General features: G+C 38.0%; 1 protein-coding gene across 1 annotated transcript; it reads left to right on the forward strand.

Annotated features, from left to right (window-relative positions):
* Positions 1 to 5,366: 5,366 nt before the first annotated feature.
* LOC130715290 (agamous-like MADS-box protein AGL80) lies at positions 5,367 to 6,320 on the forward strand. The gene has a single exon (XM_057565366.1). The coding sequence runs from the start codon at positions 5,422 to 5,424 to the stop codon at positions 6,157 to 6,159; it is 738 nt and encodes a 245-aa protein (XP_057421349.1). The 5' UTR covers positions 5,367 to 5,421; the 3' UTR covers positions 6,160 to 6,320.
* The last annotated feature ends 17,520 nt before the right edge of the window (positions 6,321 to 23,840 follow it).

The raw sequence follows: 23,840 nt of genomic DNA on the forward strand, positions 1-23,840 counted from the left end.
TCTCGAGAAAATTATGATGTGCCTCTTAGCAATGCTTGTAGGGGGAATGCATGATCTCTCCCAATCTAGTTTTATGATTTTTGTTTTTTGTGTAAATGTGAAGACACAATATTTAGCCATTATGGCTTAGTAGTCTTCACAGTTTTATTTCATTATGCAAATAATACATCATGTGTAGCTTAGGCTCACATGTTTATTTCCGCTACTTCCAAAATCTTGTGGCTTTAAATTCAAAGTGTACTGGTTTTGGTAGTATGAATAAAGTTTTAATTCGTGTTGTTTTTCAATGTTTTTTGCATCTATGATTAATCAACAATGGCTACTTCTTGTATTGCAAATAAATGAAAAATAATTATTTTATTTAAATTTAGATTCATAAGCTATCAAGAGACTCATTTCGTAGGATAATAACTGTAGCATTCATTTTGGTTATGATGTACATATATATGCTACAATTTGTACACTGTATTTTTTGATACATATCTTTATTATTAATAAAATACAAATTATAACTAAACTACAATTCTAAAACATCCGTCCAAAACCAAAACCATTCCCACTTTTTTCTTTTTTGTCGGGAGAATATTTCTTCTTGTGACCGTTGTCGATTACTACAAATACTAATAAGGACCTCCAAATTCTGAATTTATCTTTATTTATTTTGTAAACTTTACTAATTCATCATATATATAAATAATAAACAAAATAATATGAGGAACATTTCAGGTCTTGATTTTTATATGTATCTCTCGGGTTGTTTTTGTATTGTTTATGGGGTTTCTTTTTTGTTGTCTGTAACACCCCGATTTCGGTGGCGTCACTTTAGTAACCAAAAAGAAATACTTAAGCGGAAAAACGTGAATTATTTTTTTCGATAATGTAAGTAAAGACAGAAAGAGATGAAACTCTAAAACGAAGATAACAGAACTAATATACATTAAGATTACAGCCCCCACTGTAAGTTGTAAACCACGTCACGAGTAAACCTCCAGTGACGGAAAGTAAAAGAGAGTAACGCCCGTAGGCAAAAGTACAAACCAAAAGAAAAGTCAAGTGTCCGCAACACTATCCCTCAAAATGAGAATGAGTTAGCCCAGATGGCCTAAAACAAGACCTCTTAGCCCAACCAACTCTCTGTGATCCCCGTAGAGGAACCACACAAAAAGCTATAGGCGGGAAACTACCCTGTCCCCAAAGAAACAATGACGGTCAGAGCTAAGACTCTACTCCTACACTAATCCCATCTCGAGTAAGTCGCTCGGTGGCCAGCGGGGTCGACCACCCCTGAACCGTAGTCCTCCTGATCAAGCTTCTTCAACCTAGCTTCCCCTGAAGGGTGAACCATCGTGAACCGGTCCGCCATGGACATCTGACAAAGGCGTAGTCCGCCCAAACACACACAGAAGACGCGAGGGTCAACTCCAAAGAATTATATAAATATTAAAGCCAGATATATATATATATATGGGATAATAATTATTAGCCTCTCAGGCTTAGAGTTTAGGGATAACATCCTAGGGTTGCATGTATCGCAGAAAATATAAAAGATCATAATAACAATTAGCATGCCTCAATTAGGGTAAACAAGTACCAATCACACTCAGCAAACAAGTCAGAATGTATGTTGCATGAAATGCAATGCTGGTTAACAAAATGCATTCCGGAAGAAGGATGGACACCAACGAGTCAGCCCTAACACCGGCCATAGTGGGACCATTCCGCTCGGGCGTCTCTTACACCACACAAAAGTAGTCAGATCAGCAGTGAACCCGTAGGTCTGCCATTCCGTCTGCTACTGAGGACCACCGTAGTGTCCTAAATATGGAAATCCGGGTCTTATGACCATTTTGGAATCCACCGAGGTCCGGTATCACGCCGTGTATTAACCTCAAAATGAGTGCATGAATGCAAGTGATTAGCCAAACAACGTCTCCGACCTCACCCGACACGTCGCCACGTGTTCTAAATAACTTAAAGTCTCTAAAAAGAATACCCTAAGGCAAATGTCGATTCTGCGACAAAATGAATTAATCAAAAGAAGAAGAATGTACTTTGGAACTCATGGTTCCCGGCTAAACTTTAGATAGCCAATCAATAAACTGCTCATCGAGCGAAAAGGTACCGAAGTACTTGGAACTTAAAGTTCCCGGCTAAACTTTAGATAGCCAAACAATAACCTGCTCATCAAGCAAAAGAGTATCAACATACTCGAAAACTTGTAAGTTCCTCAAAACTTGGACTCGACGACACTTATCATATCTTCAAGACTAATATTCAGGCTCTAAGCTCTTATCTAAAGTTGTTATCATTGTTCAAGGGGTTTAGAGATTGATTAATGTCTTATGAATTTTCTTTGAGAAAATAGATTTCGTTTAGTCTTATGATACTTCCTATGAGTTTCAGGGATCCCATAATCCCAATTAATTTCTGAGAAGGTCTCGATCCATTAAAATATAACAAGGTCCGAACTTCGTTCGTCCTTTCAAACTCTCTCAAAATCTCATAAAAATTCGGCATGACTTGCCCGTAATCCTCACTTTCCAGAAACATAGGCACGAGTGGAATAGCATCATGAAACAGCTCAACCAATAGGCATAAACAGCATATTCCAACACATCCTAAGTTAACCATGTAGCACATAGCATGTGAATAATTTAGCACACAATATCATGGCATCAAGTACTCAACAAGTTCGGCCGAAGCCTCAGAAATCATTTCAGACATTTAGCAATTAGGTGCATAACACATAAATCAAGTCGAATTTCATCGACACCTAAAGCATTATCTAGTAATTCAGAGAGTAGCCCTCACCTGTAACTCCTCCAGCGTTTTCCTCACAACCTCCTTCACGTTCCTCGCCTTGATCTCCAGGAAACTCCTCAAAAGAACCTTAAGCCAAAATCACAGAAATCAACACATTGAGTCAGAAACTCAGCAAGCAATAAGTCCTAGGGTTACACGGTACATTACAAACTCTGTGGTACGACAATCTAACGCGTTAAGACAAGTTTTCGAAAAAGTCGGATTTCCTCCCCCCTTGGTATAGCTCTCGGCCACTTTCCTTAATTGGGAGGGTCGATTTTTCTTCGATCAAACTTGGTTCCTAGGTTAACATAAGCCGTAACTAAGACGGTTCTAAGCTCGGAAAAATTTTCGGATCGAAAACTGATATAGGGGTAGTTTGGTCATTATTTTTAGCTCAAAATTTCAAAATTGGATATTTGAAAAACAAATTGGATGAGGACGTCCACAACGACGTTTATGACGACAAATCCTACTAGCACTAAGCCAGGTCGATAGATTTCAGCCCAAAGGTTGCGACTTTGCCGAAAAATGGGTATTTAAGGTAGAAATTGATCCCGGCGGCATTTCGTCGACATTTGACAAAATCTAATCCACAGAACACGCTCAGGAGCATGCAGGGAAGAAGTTTAGACACTAAAATCAGCGTATTTGAACAGTTTTTCAAAAACCTCAAAATTTTGAACTCAGAAAGACGTAGGAGAAGTGGACAGAAACGACGATTCGAAGGAGAGTATAGTTTACCTACCTCTAGGTCTTCGATTAGCGACGATCGGTGAAGCAAACGGGCAAGAAACGACGAAGATCCGGATCTCTCTCTCTCTCTTGATGCTCGCGGGTTTGGGGAGGGGAATGGGTAGTTTTTGGCAAAAAATCTAATTTTTGAGCTATTTATAGGTTTTGGAAAATGCGGAAAAATGATTTTTTTGCGATTCCGATTTTTCCTGTGCGTTCCTCTGCGCATTCTAAGATAGGTTCTGGCGACAGAATTCCAGAACTCAAAACAGGATTCTTGGAATTAAACCAAATGATACCAAATCGGTGTGAGTCGGTTCAAGTCGGTTTATCCCGAAAAACTACTTTTTGCAGTGATCGTCGGATGAGAAAACTTCCTTCTGAAGAAAGATTAGGAATGACGAGAGAAATAGGAGAACGCAGGTGGAATCTTCATTTGCAGCTCCGAATAGAAAAAGTCTTCATCGTCTGTCGATCTTAGGTTTCTCGAACTATCAGGGATTCCGTTTCGGCAAACTTCCGAGAATTGGAATTTGACGTTCGTACTTTCCAGGATTTCGCATCGAAATAATTGTTTAAGGACGGAAAAGAGAAGTTCTAACATTTCTCTGAGGATTTTTGGAATTAGTTTCCATCGTGTCCTAAAGCGTAAATTAACTATTCACTAATACCTTTGACCTAGGATTAAGCGTATGTTAGTCGTGCTATAACTCTTATCGGCTTTTCGATAAATTCTTGGATTTTTCCTGAACCTTTTTCCTTCACAAATTTATCTTAATCAAATAAACTCTTTTATTTTATTCACTTATCCAAAGCGTTAAAACTTGGGCCTTACATTGTCCCCCTTGCCATTGTTGCTGTTTGTTTAGCCTTGCGATTGATCTGGTTCCTGGGTCTTGGTCGGGGGCTTTTAGGTTTAGTGGGGTTTCCTTTTGTTCATCGAGTTGTTCCTTTTTTGAGGCTTTACTCGCTCCCTTAGGGTTTTGTCCTTAGGGGTTTTTTGTGGATAATAATACATAATCTTTTATCTATCAAAAAAATAATAAACAAAATGAAATGAATGGAATAAGATTATGAATTAAGAGTAAATTAGAAAAAATATTGCATAGGTACCCGCAAGACATTTGCACCTGAGAACTTTTTTATCAATATAATAATATTTAAATAATGTATTTATACAACAAAAAAGTTGGTCGTGAGAAACGAGAGTTTTAGTAATCTACTATAAATATATTATACTAATCCATTATGAATAAAAAAATATGATAGTCATTACAAACAATTAAATTTGAAATATAATTTTGCATGAATCCATTATAGATAAGATCCTTATCTATTATAACCCTCAAACAAACTCAACGCAATAGCTATCTTCTCAAAACCAACCTCTAATACAATTATTGGTTCTTAATTATTATAATAAATTGCTAAGTTCTTTATACACTCTGACCCTCTAGCAAACACAATTATTGGTTTCCTTAGCCTCTAACACAATTATTGATTTTTAATTATTATAATTAATGGCTAAGATTAATCTAAATAAAAATAGGTTATTAAATTTATAAAAAATATTTATGACAATTTATTAGTAGAGTGGATGAAGAGAATTTGAATTCTTATACTACCAAGATATATCATATTTTTTATAGCTTGAATATCATAATGACACATGATTATCTATATCTTCTGCGAATGGAATGACATTTATGGTGATATTTTACACCACAAAGTGAGTTGGCAGCTACTAGTGAAGATCATCACAAATCAAACAAGGCATGTAAACTTGACCTATATATATATGAGACAATTCATGATGAAAAACCACAACAAATCATTTTGATTTTCAATTTTATTTCTTGTCACTTTTTTTTTCTGGCCAGCACCATGGCCAGGAGAAAAGTGAAACGTGAATACATTGTCAATGACTCTGCGAGGAAGACAACATACAGGAAAAGGAAGAAAGGTTTGATCAAGAAGGTGGATGAACTAAGCACCCTTTGTGGAATTGAAGCATGTGCTATAATTTATAGCCCCTTCGAACCTCAACCTGTGGTTTGGCCATCCCCACCTGGGGTTCAAAAAGCGTTGGAAAGGTTGAAGACAATGCCTGAATTGGAGCAGAACAAGAAGATGGTGAACAAAGAGACTTTCACAAAACAGATGATCCTGAAGGCAAAAGACCAAATACTGAAACAGAGGAAGGAAAACAGGGAGAAAGAGATGAACTTGCACATGTATAGGTGCATCAATGCAGGGAAGGTTCAACCCAACATGAACATGAATGATCTGAATGATCTTGCATGGGTGATTGATCAAAATTTGAAGGAGGTCGACCGAGCGTTGGAAAAAATGAATAAGACTGTGATCCACCAGGGTCAATCTTCAGTCTTAGCCAGTGAAAGTTCAACCCAACCCCAAATGGCACTAGCACCAGCACTTGCAGTAGCCAAAACTGAAGAAATGGCCATGGTGAATGATGTCCATGGGCTGGTCACGGATAATTCTGATGCCATGCAGAGGCAATGGTATATGAATTTGATCAATGATAATTATGGGAATGAGACAGTCCCATTATTTGGAGATGCTAATCTCCAAAATGGATTATTTTGGCCCCACCCATAATCTCGAGAAAATTATGATGTGACTCTTAGCAATGCTTGTAGGGGGCATGCATGATCTCTCCCAATCTAGTTTTATGATTTTTGTTTTTTGTGTAAATGTGAAGACACAATATTTAGCCATTATGGCTTAGTAGTCTTCACATTTTTATTTCATTTATGCAAATAATACATCATGTGTAGCTTAGGCTCACATGTTTAATTTCGCTGCTTCCAAAATCTTGTGGCTTTAATTTCAAAGTGTACTGGTTTTGGTAGTATGAATAAAGTTTTAATTCGTGTTGTTTTTCAATGTTTTTTGCATCTATGATTAATCAACAATGGCTACTTCTTGTATTGCAAATAAATGAAAAAAAAATTATTTTATTTAAATTTGGATTCATAAGCTATCAAGAGTCTCATTTCGTAGGATAATAACTGTAGCATTCATTTTTGTTATGATGTACATATATATGCTACAATTTGTACACTGTATTTTTTGATCCATATCTTTATTATTAATAAAATATAAATTATAACTAAACTACAATTCTAAATCACCTGTAAAAAACAAAAACCATTCCCACTTTTTTCTTTTATGTCGGGAGAATATTTCTTCTTGTGACCGTTGTCGATTACTACAAATACTAATAAGGACCTCTCAAATTCTCAATTTATCTTTATTTATTTTGTAAAATTTACTAATTTATCATATATATAAATAATAAACAAAATAATATGAGGAACATTTCAGGTCTTGATTTTTGTATGTATCTCTCGGGCTGTTTTTGTATTGGTTATGGGGTTTCTTTTTGGTTGTCCCCCTTGCCATCGTTGCTGTTTGTTTAGCCTTGCGTTTGATATCGTTCCTGGGTCTTGGTCGAGGGCTTTTAGGTTTAGTGGGGTTTCCTTTTGTTCATCGCGTTGTTCCTTTTTTGAGGCTTTACTCGCTCCCTTAGGGGTTTTTTGTGGATAATAATACATAATCTTTTATCTTTCAAAAAAATAATAAACAAAATGAAATGAATGGAATAAGATTATTAATTAAGAGTAAATTAGAAAAAATATCGCATAGGTTGTAAGATCAAGTTTTGATCTAGTAGTACAACTCTATGTTTTGATGATTACAAGTTAACCTTTTGATATGAACAATTATGGTACTCTAACGTGTTTTTCTGAGTGTGCTATTTACAGGCTCTGACCTCTATTTTATCTCACAAAAATCAGAAGCACTATGCTTAAAGAATGACCCAAGCAACGCTTTCGCATTCTCCATGTTCAGTCTGAACAGTGGAAAAGCTTCATAAGATCTGAAGTAAATCAAGCTCTGATAAGGACTCAGCTCACTTGAAGCTCTGATGATCCAGACGTTCTGACAACCTAGAGACTCTGAAGGTTCAGAAGTTCTGATGGTGTAGAAGACTCTGAACATCCAGAAGCTGAAGAGTGAAGACTCTGAAGTCCAGAAGCAACTGGCTCTGAAGACCATGTATTGATCCTCTGAAGTGAAGATCAGAAGGTACAGTGGTCAGAGGATCCAAGCTTCCTTCTGACTCTGATCAATCAGCTTCACAAGTTCCAACATGAAGCGCTTCTCTGATCAGAAGTCTACGACGTTAAGGTCAAGTCACTATCCAAAGTACAAGAGCAAAGTGTACTATCCTGACGACCTACCTAACATCCTCAGCCACAGCAGAAGCTGGAATTTCCAGAACTGCCCTCCAACGGTAGCATTTCCATGCAACGTTCAACCCTAATCCTTGGAGTATAAATAGAGGCTGAAGATTGAAAGAAGTGGCTAGAAGCATTTTACACACGCGCAAGAAATATTCAAATCCTTCTAAGCTTTCTTTCATCTTGAATTTCACTGTGTTTACTATAAGCTTTTTAGAAGCATTTTCTTTGTAAACAAGAACTTCATATACAGTTGTATAGTTTTCCTTTAGGAGATCAAGGTTGATCGGATCCTAGAGAAGACTAAGAGAGTGAATCTTAGTGTGAGCTAAGTCAGTGTATTGTTGGTCACTTGTAGGTTTCAAGTGCAGTTGTAACACATACCTGATTAGTGGATTGCCTTCATTCTACGAAGGAAGAAATCACCTTAACGGGTGGACTGGATTAGCTTGAGGGATTTATCAAGTGAATCAGGATAAAATCCTTGTGTGTTTTTCTATCTCTTATCTTAAGCACTTCTTGAGTCACGAAAAGATTTGATAAAAATCTTAAGGTGGAAGTTTTTATTTGAAAACGTTATTCAAACCCCCCCCCCCTTTCTACCGTTTTTCATACCTTCAATTGGTATCAGAGCGCAAGTTCTGATTACCACACCTAACAGTGTTCAGTGATCCGGGCCGGTGTGAAAAACAATGGCTACCACCAGTGAAACACAGAAAGATGGATACAATGCAAAGCCTCCCATGTTCGACGGTCAGAGGTTCGAATATTGGAAAGATAGACTCGAAAGTTTCTTTCTGGGTTTTGATGCAGATCTCTGGGATATTATTGTGGATGGCTATGAGCGTCCAGTTGATGCAGAAGGCAAGAAGATCCCAAGGTCAGAGATGACTGCAGATCAAAAGAAGATGTACTCACAACATCACAAAGCAAGAGCAATTCTTCTAAGTGCTATTTCTTATGAAGAGTACCAGAAGATTACAGATCGTGAGTTTGCAAAAGGCATCTTTGAATCCCTGAAGATGTCTCATGAAGGAAACAAGAAAGTCAAAGAATCAAAGGCATTGTCTTTGATCCAAAAGTATGAATCCTTCATCATGGAGCCAAATGAGTCCATTGAAGAAATGCTCTCCAGATTTCAGTTGCTTGTAGCTGGAATACGACCTCTCAACAAGAGCTACACAACAAAAGATCATGTCATAAGGGTCATCAGGAGTCTTCCTGAAAGCTGGATGCCTTTAGTGACATCAATAGAGCTCACAAGAGATGTCGAGCATATGAGTTTAGAAGAACTCATTAGCATTCTGAAATGCCATGAGCTGAAGCGTTCTGAGATGCAAGATCTGAGGAAAAAGTCTATAGCCTTGAAATCCAAATCTGAGAAGGCTAAGTCTAAGAAGTCAAAGGCTCTCCAAGCTGAAGCAGAAGAATCTGAAGAAGCATCAGAAGATTCTGATGAAGATGAGCTGACTCTGATCTCCAAGAGACTCAACCGCATCTGGAAGCACAAGCAAAGCAAGTACAGAGGCTCTGGAAAGGCCAAAGGAAAGTCTGAATCTTCAGGCCAGAAGAAGTCATCAATCAAGCAAGTCACATGTTTTGAGTGCAAAGAATCAGGGCACTACAAAAGTGATTGTCCAAAGTTGAAGAAAGACAAGAAGCCGAAGAAGCACTTCAAGACGAAGAAGAGTCTGATGGTGACTTTTGATGAATCAGAGTCAGAGGATGTTGACTCTGATGGTGAAGTCCAAGGACTCATGGCTATTGTCAAAGACAAGGAAGCAGAATCAAAGGATGTTGTTGACTCTGACTCAGAATCAGAAGGAGATCCTAACTCAGACGATGAATATGAGGTATTCGCTTCTTTCTCAACCTCTGAACTGAAACATGCTTTGTCTGATATCATGGATAAGTATAACTCTTTATTGTCTAAGCATAAAAAGTTGAAAAAGGACTTATCTGCTGCTTCTAAGATTCCTTCTGAACATGAGAAATTTATTTCTAATTTGAAAAATGATAATCATGTTTTGGTAAATTCTAACTCTGTGCTTAAGAACCAGATTGCTAAGTTAGAAGAAATAGTTGCTTGTGATGCCTCTGATTGTAAAAATGAGTCCAAGTATGAAAAGTCGTTTCAAAGATTCCTGGCTAAGAGCGTAGATAGGAGCTTAATGGCTTCAATGATCTATGGCGTAAGCAGAAATGGAATGCATGGCATTGGCTATTCTAGACCTGATAGAAATGAGCCTACTATGCCTAAAGCTAAATCATTGTATGAATGCTTTGTTCCCTCTGGTACCATATTGCCTGAATCTGTACCTACTAAAGTTGCTAAAACCCCTCTCAAAAAGGGATCTTTCTCCATGTCTAAATATTATGCAAAAATTCCTTTACATTACCATGTTGAGAAACCCAAGGTGATCAGAACCTCTGGGGTAACTAACAAGAAAGGACCCAGAAAGTGGGTACCTAAGGACAAGATTATCTATGTTGCAGATATCCTTGATAGCTCCACTGAAACACCAATCATGGTATCTGGACAGTGGATGCTCGCGTCACATGACGGGAGAAAGGCGTATGTTCCAAGAGCTAAAACCTAAGCCTGGAGGCGAAGTTGGCTTTGGTGGGAACGAAAAGGGTAAAATTGTTGGTACTGGTACTATTTGTGTATATAGTAGTCCATGCATTGATAATGTTCTATTGGTAGACGACTTAACTCATAACTTATTGTCTATAAGTCAATTAGCTGACAAGGGTTATGATGTTATTTTCAATCAAAAGTCTTGCAGGGCAGTAAGTCAGATCGATGGCTCTGTTCTGTTTAACAGCAAGAGGAAGAACAACATTTATAAGATCAAATTATCTGAGTTTGAGGCTCAGAATGTGAAGTGCCTTCTGTCTGTTAATGAAGAGCAATGGGTATGGCATAGACGGTTAGGGCATGCCAGTATGAGAAAGATTTCTCAGCTGAGTAAGCTAAACCTTGTCAGGGGCTTACCCACTCTGAAGTTTTCTTCAGACGCTCTTTGTGAAGCATGTCAGAAAGGCAAATTCACTAAAGTCCCCTTCAAGGAAAAGAATGTTGTCTCAACCTCAAGGCCGTTGGAACTTCTGCATATCGACCTTTTTGGACCAGTGAAAACTGAGTCTATAGGTGGCAAGAGATATAGGATGGTCATCGTTGACGACTATAGTCGCTGGACATGGGTAAAATTTCTAACCCGCAAGGATGAGTCTCATGCTGTGTTCTCTACCTTCATAGCCCAAGTGCAAAACGAGAAGGCTTGTAGGATTGTGCGTGTCAGAAGTGACCATGGTGGAGAGTTTGAGAATGACAAGTTTGAGAGTCTGTTTGATTCCTATGGATTTGCACATGATTTCTCTTGTCCCAGAACTCCTCAACAAAATGGTGTTGTTGAGAGGAAGAACATAACTCTTCAGGAGATGGCTAGAACCATGCTCCAAGAAACTGGCATGGCTAAGCACTTTTGGGCAGAGGCAGTAAACACAGTGTGTTACATTCAGAACAGAATCTCTGTGAGACCAATTCTGAATAAGACTCCTTATGAATTGTGGAAGAATATAAAACCCAACATTTCTTATTTTCATCCTTTTGGTTGTGTTTGTTATGTTCTCAATACTAAGAATAGATTGCATAAATTTGATGCTAAATCTTGTAAGTGTCTACTACTTGGTTACTCTGAAAAATCTAAAGGTTTTAGATTTTATAATACTGATGCTAAGACTATTGAAGAGTCTATTCATGTTAGATTTGACGATAAGCTTGACTCTGATCAGTCAAAGCTAGTTGAGAAGTTTGCAGATTTGAGCATTAATGTTTCTGACAAAGGCAAAGCTCCAGAGGAAGCTGAGCCAGAGGAAGATGATCCAGAAGAAGAAGCTGGTCCCTCTGATTCACAACCTCAGAAGAAAAGTAGAATCATTGCATCACATCCTAAGGAATTGATTCTGGGCAACAAAGATGAACCAGTCAGAACCAAATCAGCCTTCAGACCCTCTGAAGAGACCTTGCTCAGTCTGAAAGGATTGGTGTCCTTAATTGAACCCAAGTCCATAGATGAAGCTCTTCAGGATAAGGATTGGATTCTGGCTATGGAAGAAGAATTGAATCAAGAATGATGTTTGGAGCTTAGTGAAGAAACCTCAAAGTGTTCATGTGATTGGAACCAAATGGGTTTTCAGAAACAAGCTGAATGAGAAAGGAGATGTAGTGAGAAACAAGGCAAGGCTAGTTGCTCAAGGCTACAGTCAGCAGAAAGGAATAGACTACACTGAAATATTTGCTCCAGTAGCAAGATTAGAAGCAATCAGATTGTTGATCTCCTTCTCAGTGAATCACAACATAGTTCTTCATCAGATGGATGTGAAGAGTGCCTTCCTAAACGGTTATATATCAGAGGAAGTCTATGTTCATCAACCCCCAGGTTTTGAAGATGAGAAGAACCCAGACCATGTGTTCAAACTGAAGAAATCACTCTATGGTCTGAAGCAAGCTCCCAGAGCATGGTATGAGAGACTCAGCTCATTCCTTTTGGAGAATGAGTTTGTAAGGGGTAAAGTAGATACAACTCTCTTCTGCAAAACTTACAAAGATGATATCTTAATTGTGCAAATCTATGTTGATGATATAATATTTGGCTCTGCTAATCAATCTCTATGCAAAGAATTTTCTAAGATGATGCAGGCTGAATTTGAGATGAGTATGATGGGAGAACTCAAGTACTTTCTGGGAATGCAAGTTGATCAAACACCAGAAGGAACATATATCCATCAGAGCAAGTACACTAAAGAACTTCTGAAGAAGTTCAATATGCTGGAATCTACAGTTGCTAAGACTCCAATGCATCCTACATGCATTCTGGAGAAAGAAGATGCAAGTGGTAAAGTTTGTCAGAAGCTCTATCGTGGTATGATAGGATCACTTCTTTACTTAATTCCATCTAGGCCAGATATATTGTTTAGTGTTCATTTATGTGCTCGTTTCCAATCAGATCCAAGGGAAACCCACTTAACTGCTGTTAAGAGGATCCTAAGGTATCTGAAAGGCACCCCTAACCTTGGCTTGATGTATAAGAAAACATCAGAGTATAAGCTTTCAGGTTATTGTGATGGTGATTATGCTGGAGATAGAACAGAGAGAAAAAGCACTTCTGGAAATTGTCAATTTCTGGGAAGCAACTTAGTCTCATGGGCAAGCAAGAGGCAATCAACCATTGCTCTATCTACTGCAGAGGCAGAATATATCTCAGCAGCAATATGCAGCACTCAGATGCTCTGGATTAAACATCAGCTGGAGGATTATCAAATCCTTGAGAGCAATATCCCAATCTATTGTGATAGCACTGCTGCAATATCATTGAGTAAGAATCATATCTTACATTCAAGGGCAAAGCACATTGAGGTAAAGTATCACTTTATTAGAGATTATGTGCAGAAGGGCGTACTTCTTCTGAAGTTTGTTGATACTGACCATCAATGGGCAGATATCTTTACAAAGCCCTTAGCAGAGGATAGATTTAATTTTATTATGAAAAATCTGAATATGGACTTTTGTCCAGCATGAAGATGGATCAGAACCTCTGACTATGATACTTCTTGATTAGAAGATGTCTAGTCCAGAAGGTAACTCTATCAGAGTGTATGTACCCATTGGTGCTGACTATGAAACTGAGACAGTAAACGTGTGTCAGTATCTCTGATGCATAGTTCCTTGTGCCCGTGTGACAGTCTGTCATAATGAGTGTTAATGTGCTTCTCTCCTGCGTGTGATACGTGTATTAACTGTTACTATGATGTCTTTAATTTTTAACCGTTGATTTTAAATTACTTTTGATCAACAACGGTTACTTTTAAAAACCCACTATACACACACGTTCTCCTACACTTACGGTTTTATCTTCTCTCTCTTTAGTTTTCAATCCCTTATCTGCACGATCTCTCTCTCTCTCTTTCTCTCTATTCTTCTTCTTCCTTTCTACCCAAAACCTTCAACCGCTTTCAAGATGGTGAGACAAACCAGAAATGAAGCTGCAGAAGCAACCAGGTTTCCTCATATGGTAGTAGGTCAGGCTACAGGCCAATTGGGTCCTGAAGCTCCTAATCAAGGTCAAGCTCAAGAGAAGATGATTCCAATTGCAGAACGGAGCTGTGCCGTTCACTGCGTTTATGCTCCGGAAGAACTCCAGGTGCTTGCTGAATGGAGATTCGACCTGGATAATATAGCTGCAAATGGGTATGATCTTCGTCCTGAAGTCCGTGTTCAAGGCTGGGAAAATTACTTCAACAGGCTTCGAGGACCGGTGTATGACAAATTGATCAAGGAATTCTGGAAACACGCTGAGTGTGATGATACTCAGGTGGTTTCGTACATTGCTGGCAGAAGGATCATCATCACTGAGAAGTCGATTGTTGATCTTCTGGGTGAGCACACTGGCAGAGGTTTCAGATTCCAATTAACTGAATCCAAGTTGAAACCCAGAACAAAGGAAAAGACAAACAAAGCTCTTTACACCACCTACAAACCAGGAAAGAGTGACTACAAAGTTGTGGATCTTCATCCCAAGCTTAGAATCTGGCACAAGATTCTGCTCCACTGCTTCAATCAGAGACCGAAGGGTAGCTCTCCTGACTACATCAATTTCAGCCAGAAGGCAATGCTCTACTTCATTCAAGATCGTCAGAAGATCTGTCTTCCATTCTTCTTGTTCTCCTACCTCAAGGAATGCATCAAGAAATCAAGAACCACTGCCTCAAAGAAGTCTGCCATCAAGTACATTCCCTTTGGAAGACTGCTCTCAGATCTTTTCATTGAGAGTAAATTTGTAGAAGATCTGACCAAGGCTGGCTGCACAGAGGATCTGACCATGATTGTGAGTGATGTCTTCACTTCCAATTCCTTGAAGAAGATGGGGCTGGTTCAGAAAAAGATTGCTCCTGCTCATGAAGATACTTCAGATGAGGTCAAACGAAGAAGAATCCCTCTGAATGATTATCCTCTGTGGTCTCAAGCTGACAACCGAGAAGCAATCCTGTGCTATATTGATGATCTGAGGCAGCAAGGCTATGAGATTGATGTGGATGAATTCTTAAGAAGATTGCCACCAGCTCCTGAGTTTGATTCTCCTCCCAAGAGGAAAACTAAGAGAAAGATCATCTTGGAGGAATCCTCTGAAGAGTCAGACTCTGATGCTGCACAGAAGAAGAAGAAGGAAAAGGCTGACAAGCCTAAGACGCAGCATGAAGAGACAACCAAGCCTGATGATGATAATGATGGTGATAATGATGATGGTCCCCCTCCACCAAAGAAGAAGAAGCAAGTCAGAATCATGGAAAAGCCTACCCGGGTGGAACCAGCTGCTCAAGTGATCAAAAGGATTGAAACTCCTTCCAGAGTGACTCGGTCTTCAGCGCGATCATCAAGTAAGTCTGCTATTGACTCTGATGATGATTTAAATTCATTTGATGCACTCTCCATCTCTGCTATGCTCAAGCGATCCTCAAACCCACTCACTCCTATCCCTGAGTCCCAACCAGCTGCACAAACCACTTCTCCACCCAATTCACCAAGATCTTCATTTTTCCAACCTTCCCCACATGAAGCACCTCTTTGGAACATGCTTCAGAACCAACCTTCCAGACCCTCTGATCCAACTTCACCCATTACCATCCAATACAACCCATTGACCTCTGAACCCATTATTCTCGAACAGTCTGATCCAGAACCCAGAACTTCTGATCACTCTGTTCCCAGAGCATCAGAACGTCCTGTTCGTAGAACCACTGATACAGACTCAACACCCTGTCCTTCTGTATCCTTCCCAATCAATGTTGCTGATTCCTCACCTTCTAACAACTCTGAATCTAATCGCAAATTTATTCAAATTGCGAAAGAGAAAGAGTCTGCTATCCCTGAGTACTATCTCACAGTGCCTAGCCCAAGGAGATACCCTGGCCCTAGACCAGAACGTCTAGTTGACCCAGATCATCCTATCCAGGCTGAACCATTACATGAAGCAGACCCTTTAGCTCAACAAGTTCAACCAGAGCCCATTCAACCAGAACCAGAAAACTCAGAGTCTAACCACTCTTCGATTAGATCACCACATCCTCAGGTTGAAACCTCTGAACCAAACCTTGGAACCTCTGAACCAAATGCTCAAACTTTTGATATTGGTTCTCCTCAAGGTGCCTCTAAGGCAAACATCAGCAACCACCCAACCTCTCCTGAAACCAATCTCTCCATTGTTCCCTACACATACCTCAGGCCAACCTCTCTCTCTGAGTGCATCAGTGTTTTTAATCATGAAGCTTCACTGATGATTCGCAACGTCAAAGGTCATACTGATCTGAGTGAGAATCCTGACTCTGTTGCTGAAGAATGGAATCGTCTGAGTACTTGGTTAGTTGCTCAGGTTCCTGGTATGATGAGTCATCTCACTGCAGAAAGGGATCAAAGGATTGAGGCTGCTAGGCAGCAGTTTACAAGAAGAGTGGCTCTGCATGAACAACAGCAAAGAACTAAGTTACTTGAAGCTGTTGAAGAGGCCAGAAGAAAGAAAGAGCAAGCAGAAGAAGCTGCACGTCAAGCAGCTGTACAAGCTGAAAATGCAAGATTAGAAGCTGAGAGACTTGAAGCTGAAGCTGAAGCTCTTAGATGTCAAGCTCTTGCACCAGTGGTCTTCACTCCTGCTGCTTCTGATTCCACTCCAGCTCATCAACCTGCTCAGAATGTTCCCTCTAGCTCTGCACAGCCAAGTTCCTCCAGACTTGACATCATGGAACATCGTCTCAATACTCATGAGACTCTGCTGATGGACATGAAGCAAATTCTTCAAGAACTTCTGCGTCGCTCTGACAAGCCTTAGTTTTAAGATTTCTTTCGTTTTTCTTAACTTATTTAGTTTTATTTCTATTTTATTTGCATTACTTGCTATGGTTTGCTTACTCGTCGTTTATTATTGCATATATATATAAATGACATTGTGTTTGCAAAAATCTTTTCTTTATTCATGTTACTCATGCTTTTACATCATACATTTTATACCCTACATCTAGAATGGAGGATCCTTCCTCATTCTTCTGCACTCTTGGCGCTGCTCTACCCTCTCCTTCTCCAGACGATCCAATGAATACTGGATGTTGTCGAGTTTGACGTTCAGCTCCTCCCTCTCCAGACTATCTTCTGTCATCTTGAGTCTCTTTTCCATAGCTTCCTTTTCTTCCAGAAAATTCAGCTCAAGCTGGCTGAGTTCCTGAATTTCCTCCACGAAGGCAAGAAATTCTTTCAGATCCCTTTCCAGCTTTGGACAAAGGTCCTCATCAAGCAGTGTCGTCGTCAGCTCATGTATTGTTCGTGTACCATCAGGGTGCCGGATGTTCAGGAACATGTCTTCCTCGAAGGCTTTCCTTCTGAGCTTTTCCAGTGCAACGATGTATGAAGCCATTTCTATTTATGGTGTTGATTGAGTTGTGAAGCTTACCCTCTTCTTAATCGCTTTATATAGGCTTCATTTTCTCTCTGAAAGTTAATGCTCCTACAGTTTCTCGAGGCTAAGTCCTTGGTAACTGAAACTTCTCTTTACTCCCTTGGCCGGTGGTAAACGTTTCTCTCTTGCATTATCTTTCCTTTTAAATTCGCTTAACTCTTATTCATGCATCGTTATTTCTCTTTTTTTTTAAACTTAGACCTTCTCTAAGGGGGAGCACCTTGTACTTCAAGCTAAGTTTTTCACACCCCAAGCTTTTTGCTTATGACAAAAAGGGGGAGTACAACCCAGTTTTTGATGTGTAAGCTGTGTTAGTGTGATTTATTTTTCTTTTGGAGAATTTAAGAGTTCCACCTTTATGACCATAGATGTGTCACTGGGCAAATACAAGGAATACATTTCACTTCCTCTGAAGTGATATTAGTTTGACTCTGATACCCAAGACTCTGATACCTTGTCCGTTGACTCTGAATACTTATGCGCTCTGATTGTTCTTATTCATCTATGTCATAAGTTTTCCACTATGAACTCTTATATTATTTAGCTCAGAATCTAGACTCTACTAACGTTTTCATTAAGTATTAGATTCAGGGGGAGCTAAGCTCAGAATCAAGCTGTGACTTGAATTCAGAATGAGCAAGATAAACTATTCACATCACGATAAGTCTTATTCTATATCTTTAAACTCTGAGTGAATTCAGTTTATTGTTTAAGAATTGTTCATCAAAAATCTTAGTTTTGTCATCATCAAAAAGGGGGAGATTGTAAGATCAAGTTTTGATCTAGTAGTACAACTCTATGTTTTGATGATTACAACTTAACCTTTTGATATGAACAATTATGGTACTCTAACGTGTTTTTCTAAGTGTGCTATTTACAGGCTCTGACCTCTATTTTATCTCACACAAATCAGAAGCACTATGCTTAAAGAATGACCCAAGCAACGCTTTCGCATTCTCCATGTTCAGTCTGAACAGTGGAAAAGCTTCAGAAGATTTGAAGTAAATCAAGCTCTGATAAGGACTCAGCTCACTTGAAGCTCTGATGATCCAGACGTTCTGACAACCTAGAGACTCTGAAGGTTCAGAAGTTCTGATGGTGTAGAAGACTCTGAACATCCAGAAGCTGAAGAGTGAAGACTCTGAAGTCCAGAAGCAACTGGCTCTGAAGACCATGTACTGATCCTCTGAAGTGAAGATCAGAAGGTACAGTGGTCAGAGGATCCAAGCTTCCTTCTGACTCTAATCAATCAGCTTCACAAGTTCCAACACGAAGCGCTCCTCTTATCAGAAGTCTACGAGGTTAAGGTCAAGTCACTATCCAAAGTACAAAAGCAAAGTGTACTATCCTGACGACCTACCTAACATCCTCGGCCACAGCAGAAGCTGGAATTTCCAGAACTGCCCTCCAACGGTAGCATTTCCATGCAACGTTCAACCCTAATCCTTGGAGTATAAATAGAGGCTGAAGATTGAAAGAAGCGGCTAGAAGCATTTTACACACGCGCAAGAAATATTCAAATCCTTCTAAGCTTTCTTTCATCTTGAATTTCACTGTGTTTACTATAAGCTTTTTAGAAGCATTTTCTTTGTAAACAAGAACTTCATATACAGTTGTATAGTTTTCCTTTAGGAGATCAAGGTTGATCGGATCCTAGAGAAGACTAAGAGAGTGAATCTTAGTGTGAGCTAAGTCAGTGTATTGTTAGTCACTTGTAGGTTTCAAGTGCAGTTGTAACACATACCTGATTAGTGGATTGCCTTCATTCTAAGAAGGAAAAATCACCTTAACGGGTGGACTGGATTAGCTTGAGGGATTTATCAAGTGAACCAGGATAAAATCCTTGTGTGCTTTTCTATCTCTTATCTTAAGCACTTCTTGAGTCACGAAAAGATTTGATAAAAATCTTAAGGTGAAAGTTTTTATTTGAAAACGTTATTCAAACCCCCCTTTCTACCGTTTTTCATACCTTCATAGATACCCGCAAGACATTTGCAGCTGAGAACTTTTTTATCCATATAATAATATTTAAATAATGGATTTATACAACAAAAAAGTTGGTGGTGAAAAATGGGAGTTTTAGTATTCTACTACAAATATATAATACTAATCCATTATGAATAAAAAATATGATAGTCATTACAAACAATTAAATTTGAAATATAATTTTGCATGAATCCATTATAGATAAGATCCTTATCCATTATAACTCTCTAACAAACTCAACGCAATAGCTATCTTCTCCAACCTAACCTCTAATACAATATTGGTTGTTAATTATTATAATTAATTGCTAAGTTCTTTATACACTCTGACCCTCTAGCAAACTCAATTATTGGTTTCCTTGACCTCTAACACAATTATTGGTTTTTAAATATAATTAATGGCTAAGACTAATCTAAATAAAAATAGGTTATTAAATTTATAAAAAATATTTATGACAATTTATTAGTGCGGTGGATGAAGAGAATTTGAATTCTCATACTACCGAGATATATCATAATTTTTACAGCTTGAATATCATAGTGACACATGATTATCTACATCTTCTATGAATGGAATGATATTTATAGTGAGACTTTACACCGCAAAGTGAGTTGACAGTTATTAGTGAATATCATCACAAACCGAACAAGGTATGTCAACTTGACACACACACACAGATATATATATATATATATATATATATATATTATGAGGAAATTCAAGATTGAAAAACCATAGCAAATTATTTTTATTCTTTATTTCCCTGTTTGTCAACCGTTTTCTACAGCCTGATGTTGGACAATTCGCAAGTGTACGAATACCTCCGGGTTTTAAAATATCGAACCACAGGGATTGTGAGTGAGAATTGTTGATTTAAGCCTAAATTTTGCAAGTTCTTAAAACAGTAAATTTCAGAAATTGGTTTTGGTTGTTTGTGAGTAAAGTTTTGCAAAAGAGCAATGTTGAAAATGATGTAAATAACAATGATGGACAATTGCCTTGGGTTTTTGATCAACTAATCCATTTTAGTCCACCTATCCTATGCATGTGATATCTTGATTTATCTCTTGTTGTTAAAGCCTATGTACTTACTAGTTGATTCCTCACAAAAGTAATTCTCTCAAATTGAAAGATAAGCCCAATTCCTTGTGTACTTAAACATTCATAAGAGGTATGATAGCATGGTTATTCAGGCCAACAAAACCCTACCTTCACTCTATTCCTAGAAGCAAGTATAGAAGGATCTATTCCAATTCATGTCCCTAAATCATAACAAATTTCCATTTGATTATAATCTAGCCTATAGCAAAGGTGCACCAAAGCTAAACATGCAATAAGGAATTGAAATACAAGATTAAATCAAGACTCATGCAGAGAGATAGGAATTAACAAACTAAAATTTCATATAATCTCTTAACCCAAAGCAAAAAGAGAACTAGCCACTCATGGCTAGTGAATTCATGAAGAAAATGTAAATAAAACCTGAGGAAAAGTACAAGTTGGAAGCCTTATTTATAGGCAAAATGAACGAAACTGGGCTGTTCTGGGCGCTCAGGCGCCAATTCAGAGCGCCTGAGCGCCAATTGCATGTTAAAAAACATGCTCTCTGACCCTATTGGCGCCTAGGCGCCCATTCCTAGCGCCTAGGCGCTCAAGCTCACCTGAAAATGACTTTTTGGCTTCTGAAACTCCTCTTTTCAATCCTCTTTATGTTCCTCATCAATTCCATGCTTCTTGGCCTTCTTTCTCCTTCAGTTTCTGCACTCCAAACCTAACCAACAAGACAAGGAAGATTCTAGAAGCTCCAAGAGCTCATTAGCACAAGAAGTCCTTCATAAAACACAACAAAACCATGCAAGTCCTAAACTTTACTTAAAATGCAAGAAAACTACCTATAAAACTACCAAATTACCAAAACGAAATAAAAACTAAAGAAAAGAATAAAAATGCATGAGAATGCATGAAACACTACATGAGACTCAACAAAAAGACTCAAAACAACCAAAGAAATGACCCTAAAAACACTACTAAAATAGGGTCATCACCTGACCTCTAACACAATTATTGGTTTTTAATTATTAAAATTAATAGCTAGGGCTAATCTAAATAAAAATAGCTTATTAAATTAAAAAAATTTATGACAATTTATTGGTGCAGAGGATGAAGACAATTTGAATTCTTACACTACCTAGATATATCATAATTTTTACAGTTTGAATATCATAATGATACATGATTATCTATATCTCCTGTGAATGGTATGATATTTATGGTGAGATTTTACACCACAAAGTGAGTTGGCAGCTATTAGTGAATATCATCACAAATCAAACAAGGCATGTAAACTTGACCTATACATATATGAGACAATTCATGATGAAAAACCACAACAAATCATTTTGATTTTCAATTTTATTTCTTGTCACTTTTTTTTCTAGCCAGCACCATGACCAGGAGAAAAGTGAAACTTGAATACATGGTCAATGACTCAGTGAGGAAGACAACATACAGAAAAAGGAAGAAAGGTTTGATCAAGAAGGTGGATGAACTAAGCACCCTTTGTGGAATTGAAGCATGTGCTATAATTTATAGCCCCTTCGAACCTCAACCTGTGGTTTGGCCATCCCCGTCGGGGGTTCAAAGGGCGTTGGAAAGGTTAAAGACAATGCCTGAATTGGAGCAGAGCAAGAAGATGGTGAACCAGGAGACTTTCACGACACAAATGATCTTGAAGGCAAAAGACCAAATGATGAAACAGAGGAAGGAAAACAGGGAGAAAGAGATGAACTTGCACATGCATAGGTGCATCAATGCAGGGAAGGTTCTTCCCAACATGAACATGAATGATCTGAATGATCTTGCATGGGTGATTGATCAAAATTTGAAGGAGGTCGACCGAGCGTTGGAAAAAGTGAATAAGACTGTGATCCACCAGGGTCAATCTTCAGTCTTAGTCGGTGAAAGTTCAATCCAACCCCAAATGGCGCTAGCACCAGCACTTGCAGTAGCCAGGAATGTAGAAATGGCCATGGTGAATGATGCCCATGGGCTGGTCACGGATAATTTTGACGCCATGCAGAGGCAATGGTATATGAATTTGATCAATGATAATTATGGGAATGAGACAGTGCCATTATTTGGAGATGCTAATCTCCAAAATGGATTATTTTGGCCCCACCCATAACCTTGAGAAAATTATGATGTGCCTCTTAGCAATGCTTGTAGGGGGCATGCATAAACTCTCCCAATCCAGTTTTATGATTTTTTTTTACTGTTTTTGCTGTATAAATGTGAAGACACAAAATTAAGCGATTATGACCTAGTAGTCTTCACATTTTTTTTCATTTATGCAAATAATACATCATGTGTAGCTTAGGCTCACATGTTTATTTCCGCTACTTCAAAAATCTTGTGGCTTTAATTTCAAAGTGTACTGGTTTTGGTTGTATGAATAAAGTTTTAATTCGTGTTGTTTTTCAATTCTTTTTCAATCTATGATTAATTAACAATGATTTCCTCTTGTATTGAAAATAAATGAAAAATACTTCTTTTATTTGAATTTGGAATTCATAAGCTCACAAGAGTCTCATTTTATTGATTATAACTGTAGCATACATTTTGGTTATGGTGTTGTTATATATGGTACCAATCGTACACTGTGTTTTTTTACACATATCTTTATTATTAATAAAACATAAATTATAACTAAACTCCAAATCTAAGCTATCCATTAAAAACCAAAACCATGCCTACATTTTTATTTTCTGTCGGGAGAATATTTTCTTTTGTAAGTGTTGTCCATTACTACAAATACTAATAAGAACCTCTCAAATTTTAAAATTTATATTATTTATTTTGTGGAACTTACAAATATATCATATTTATAAATAATAAACAAAATGAAATGCCTGGAATAATTATTATGGATTAAGAGTAAATTAGAAAAATTATCGCATAGGTACCCACATTGAGGTACAAAACTATGTATATAAAAACTGCAAGACATTTGCACCTGAGAACTTTTTCTTTATCAATATAACAATGTTTAAATATGTATTTATACAAAAAATAAGTTGGTGGTGAGAAATAGGAGTTTATTTAGGGTTTGGAACAAATGTAGCATTCGTATTTAGAATCAAAATGGTTTCCAGGTTTGGTCCCCAAGGCTGTTGGTTTGTGACTCTAAATTTGTTTTTGATCTTAATATGAATTTAATGACTTGGAAATCACACCTTGTGAATCAACTATGTCTCCCTTTTGAAGATGAGGATGTTCTTCAATTACTAATCTTTAATGTGGGTGTTGAATGATTTTTGCAAACCACTTTCAAATCCTTCAAGATTCAATTGTTGTATAGCAAAGAGTTTTTATCGCCCCCAGGGAATTGGAAATACAACGCCGTTTTTTAGCTAAAACACTTAAGAAATAATTTCAATAAAGATTTTGGTTGATTGTTTCGATATGGGTTGTGAACATAAAAAAAACGATGATAAAAACAAGTTTAAAACAGATTGAGAAAACTGTTGGGATAGAGTTTCAC

The sequence above is a fragment of the Lotus japonicus genome, chromosome 4 (assembly GCF_012489685.1).
Source record: "Lotus japonicus ecotype B-129 chromosome 4, LjGifu_v1.2".
Taxonomy (NCBI): Eukaryota; Viridiplantae; Streptophyta; class Magnoliopsida; order Fabales; family Fabaceae; genus Lotus; species Lotus japonicus.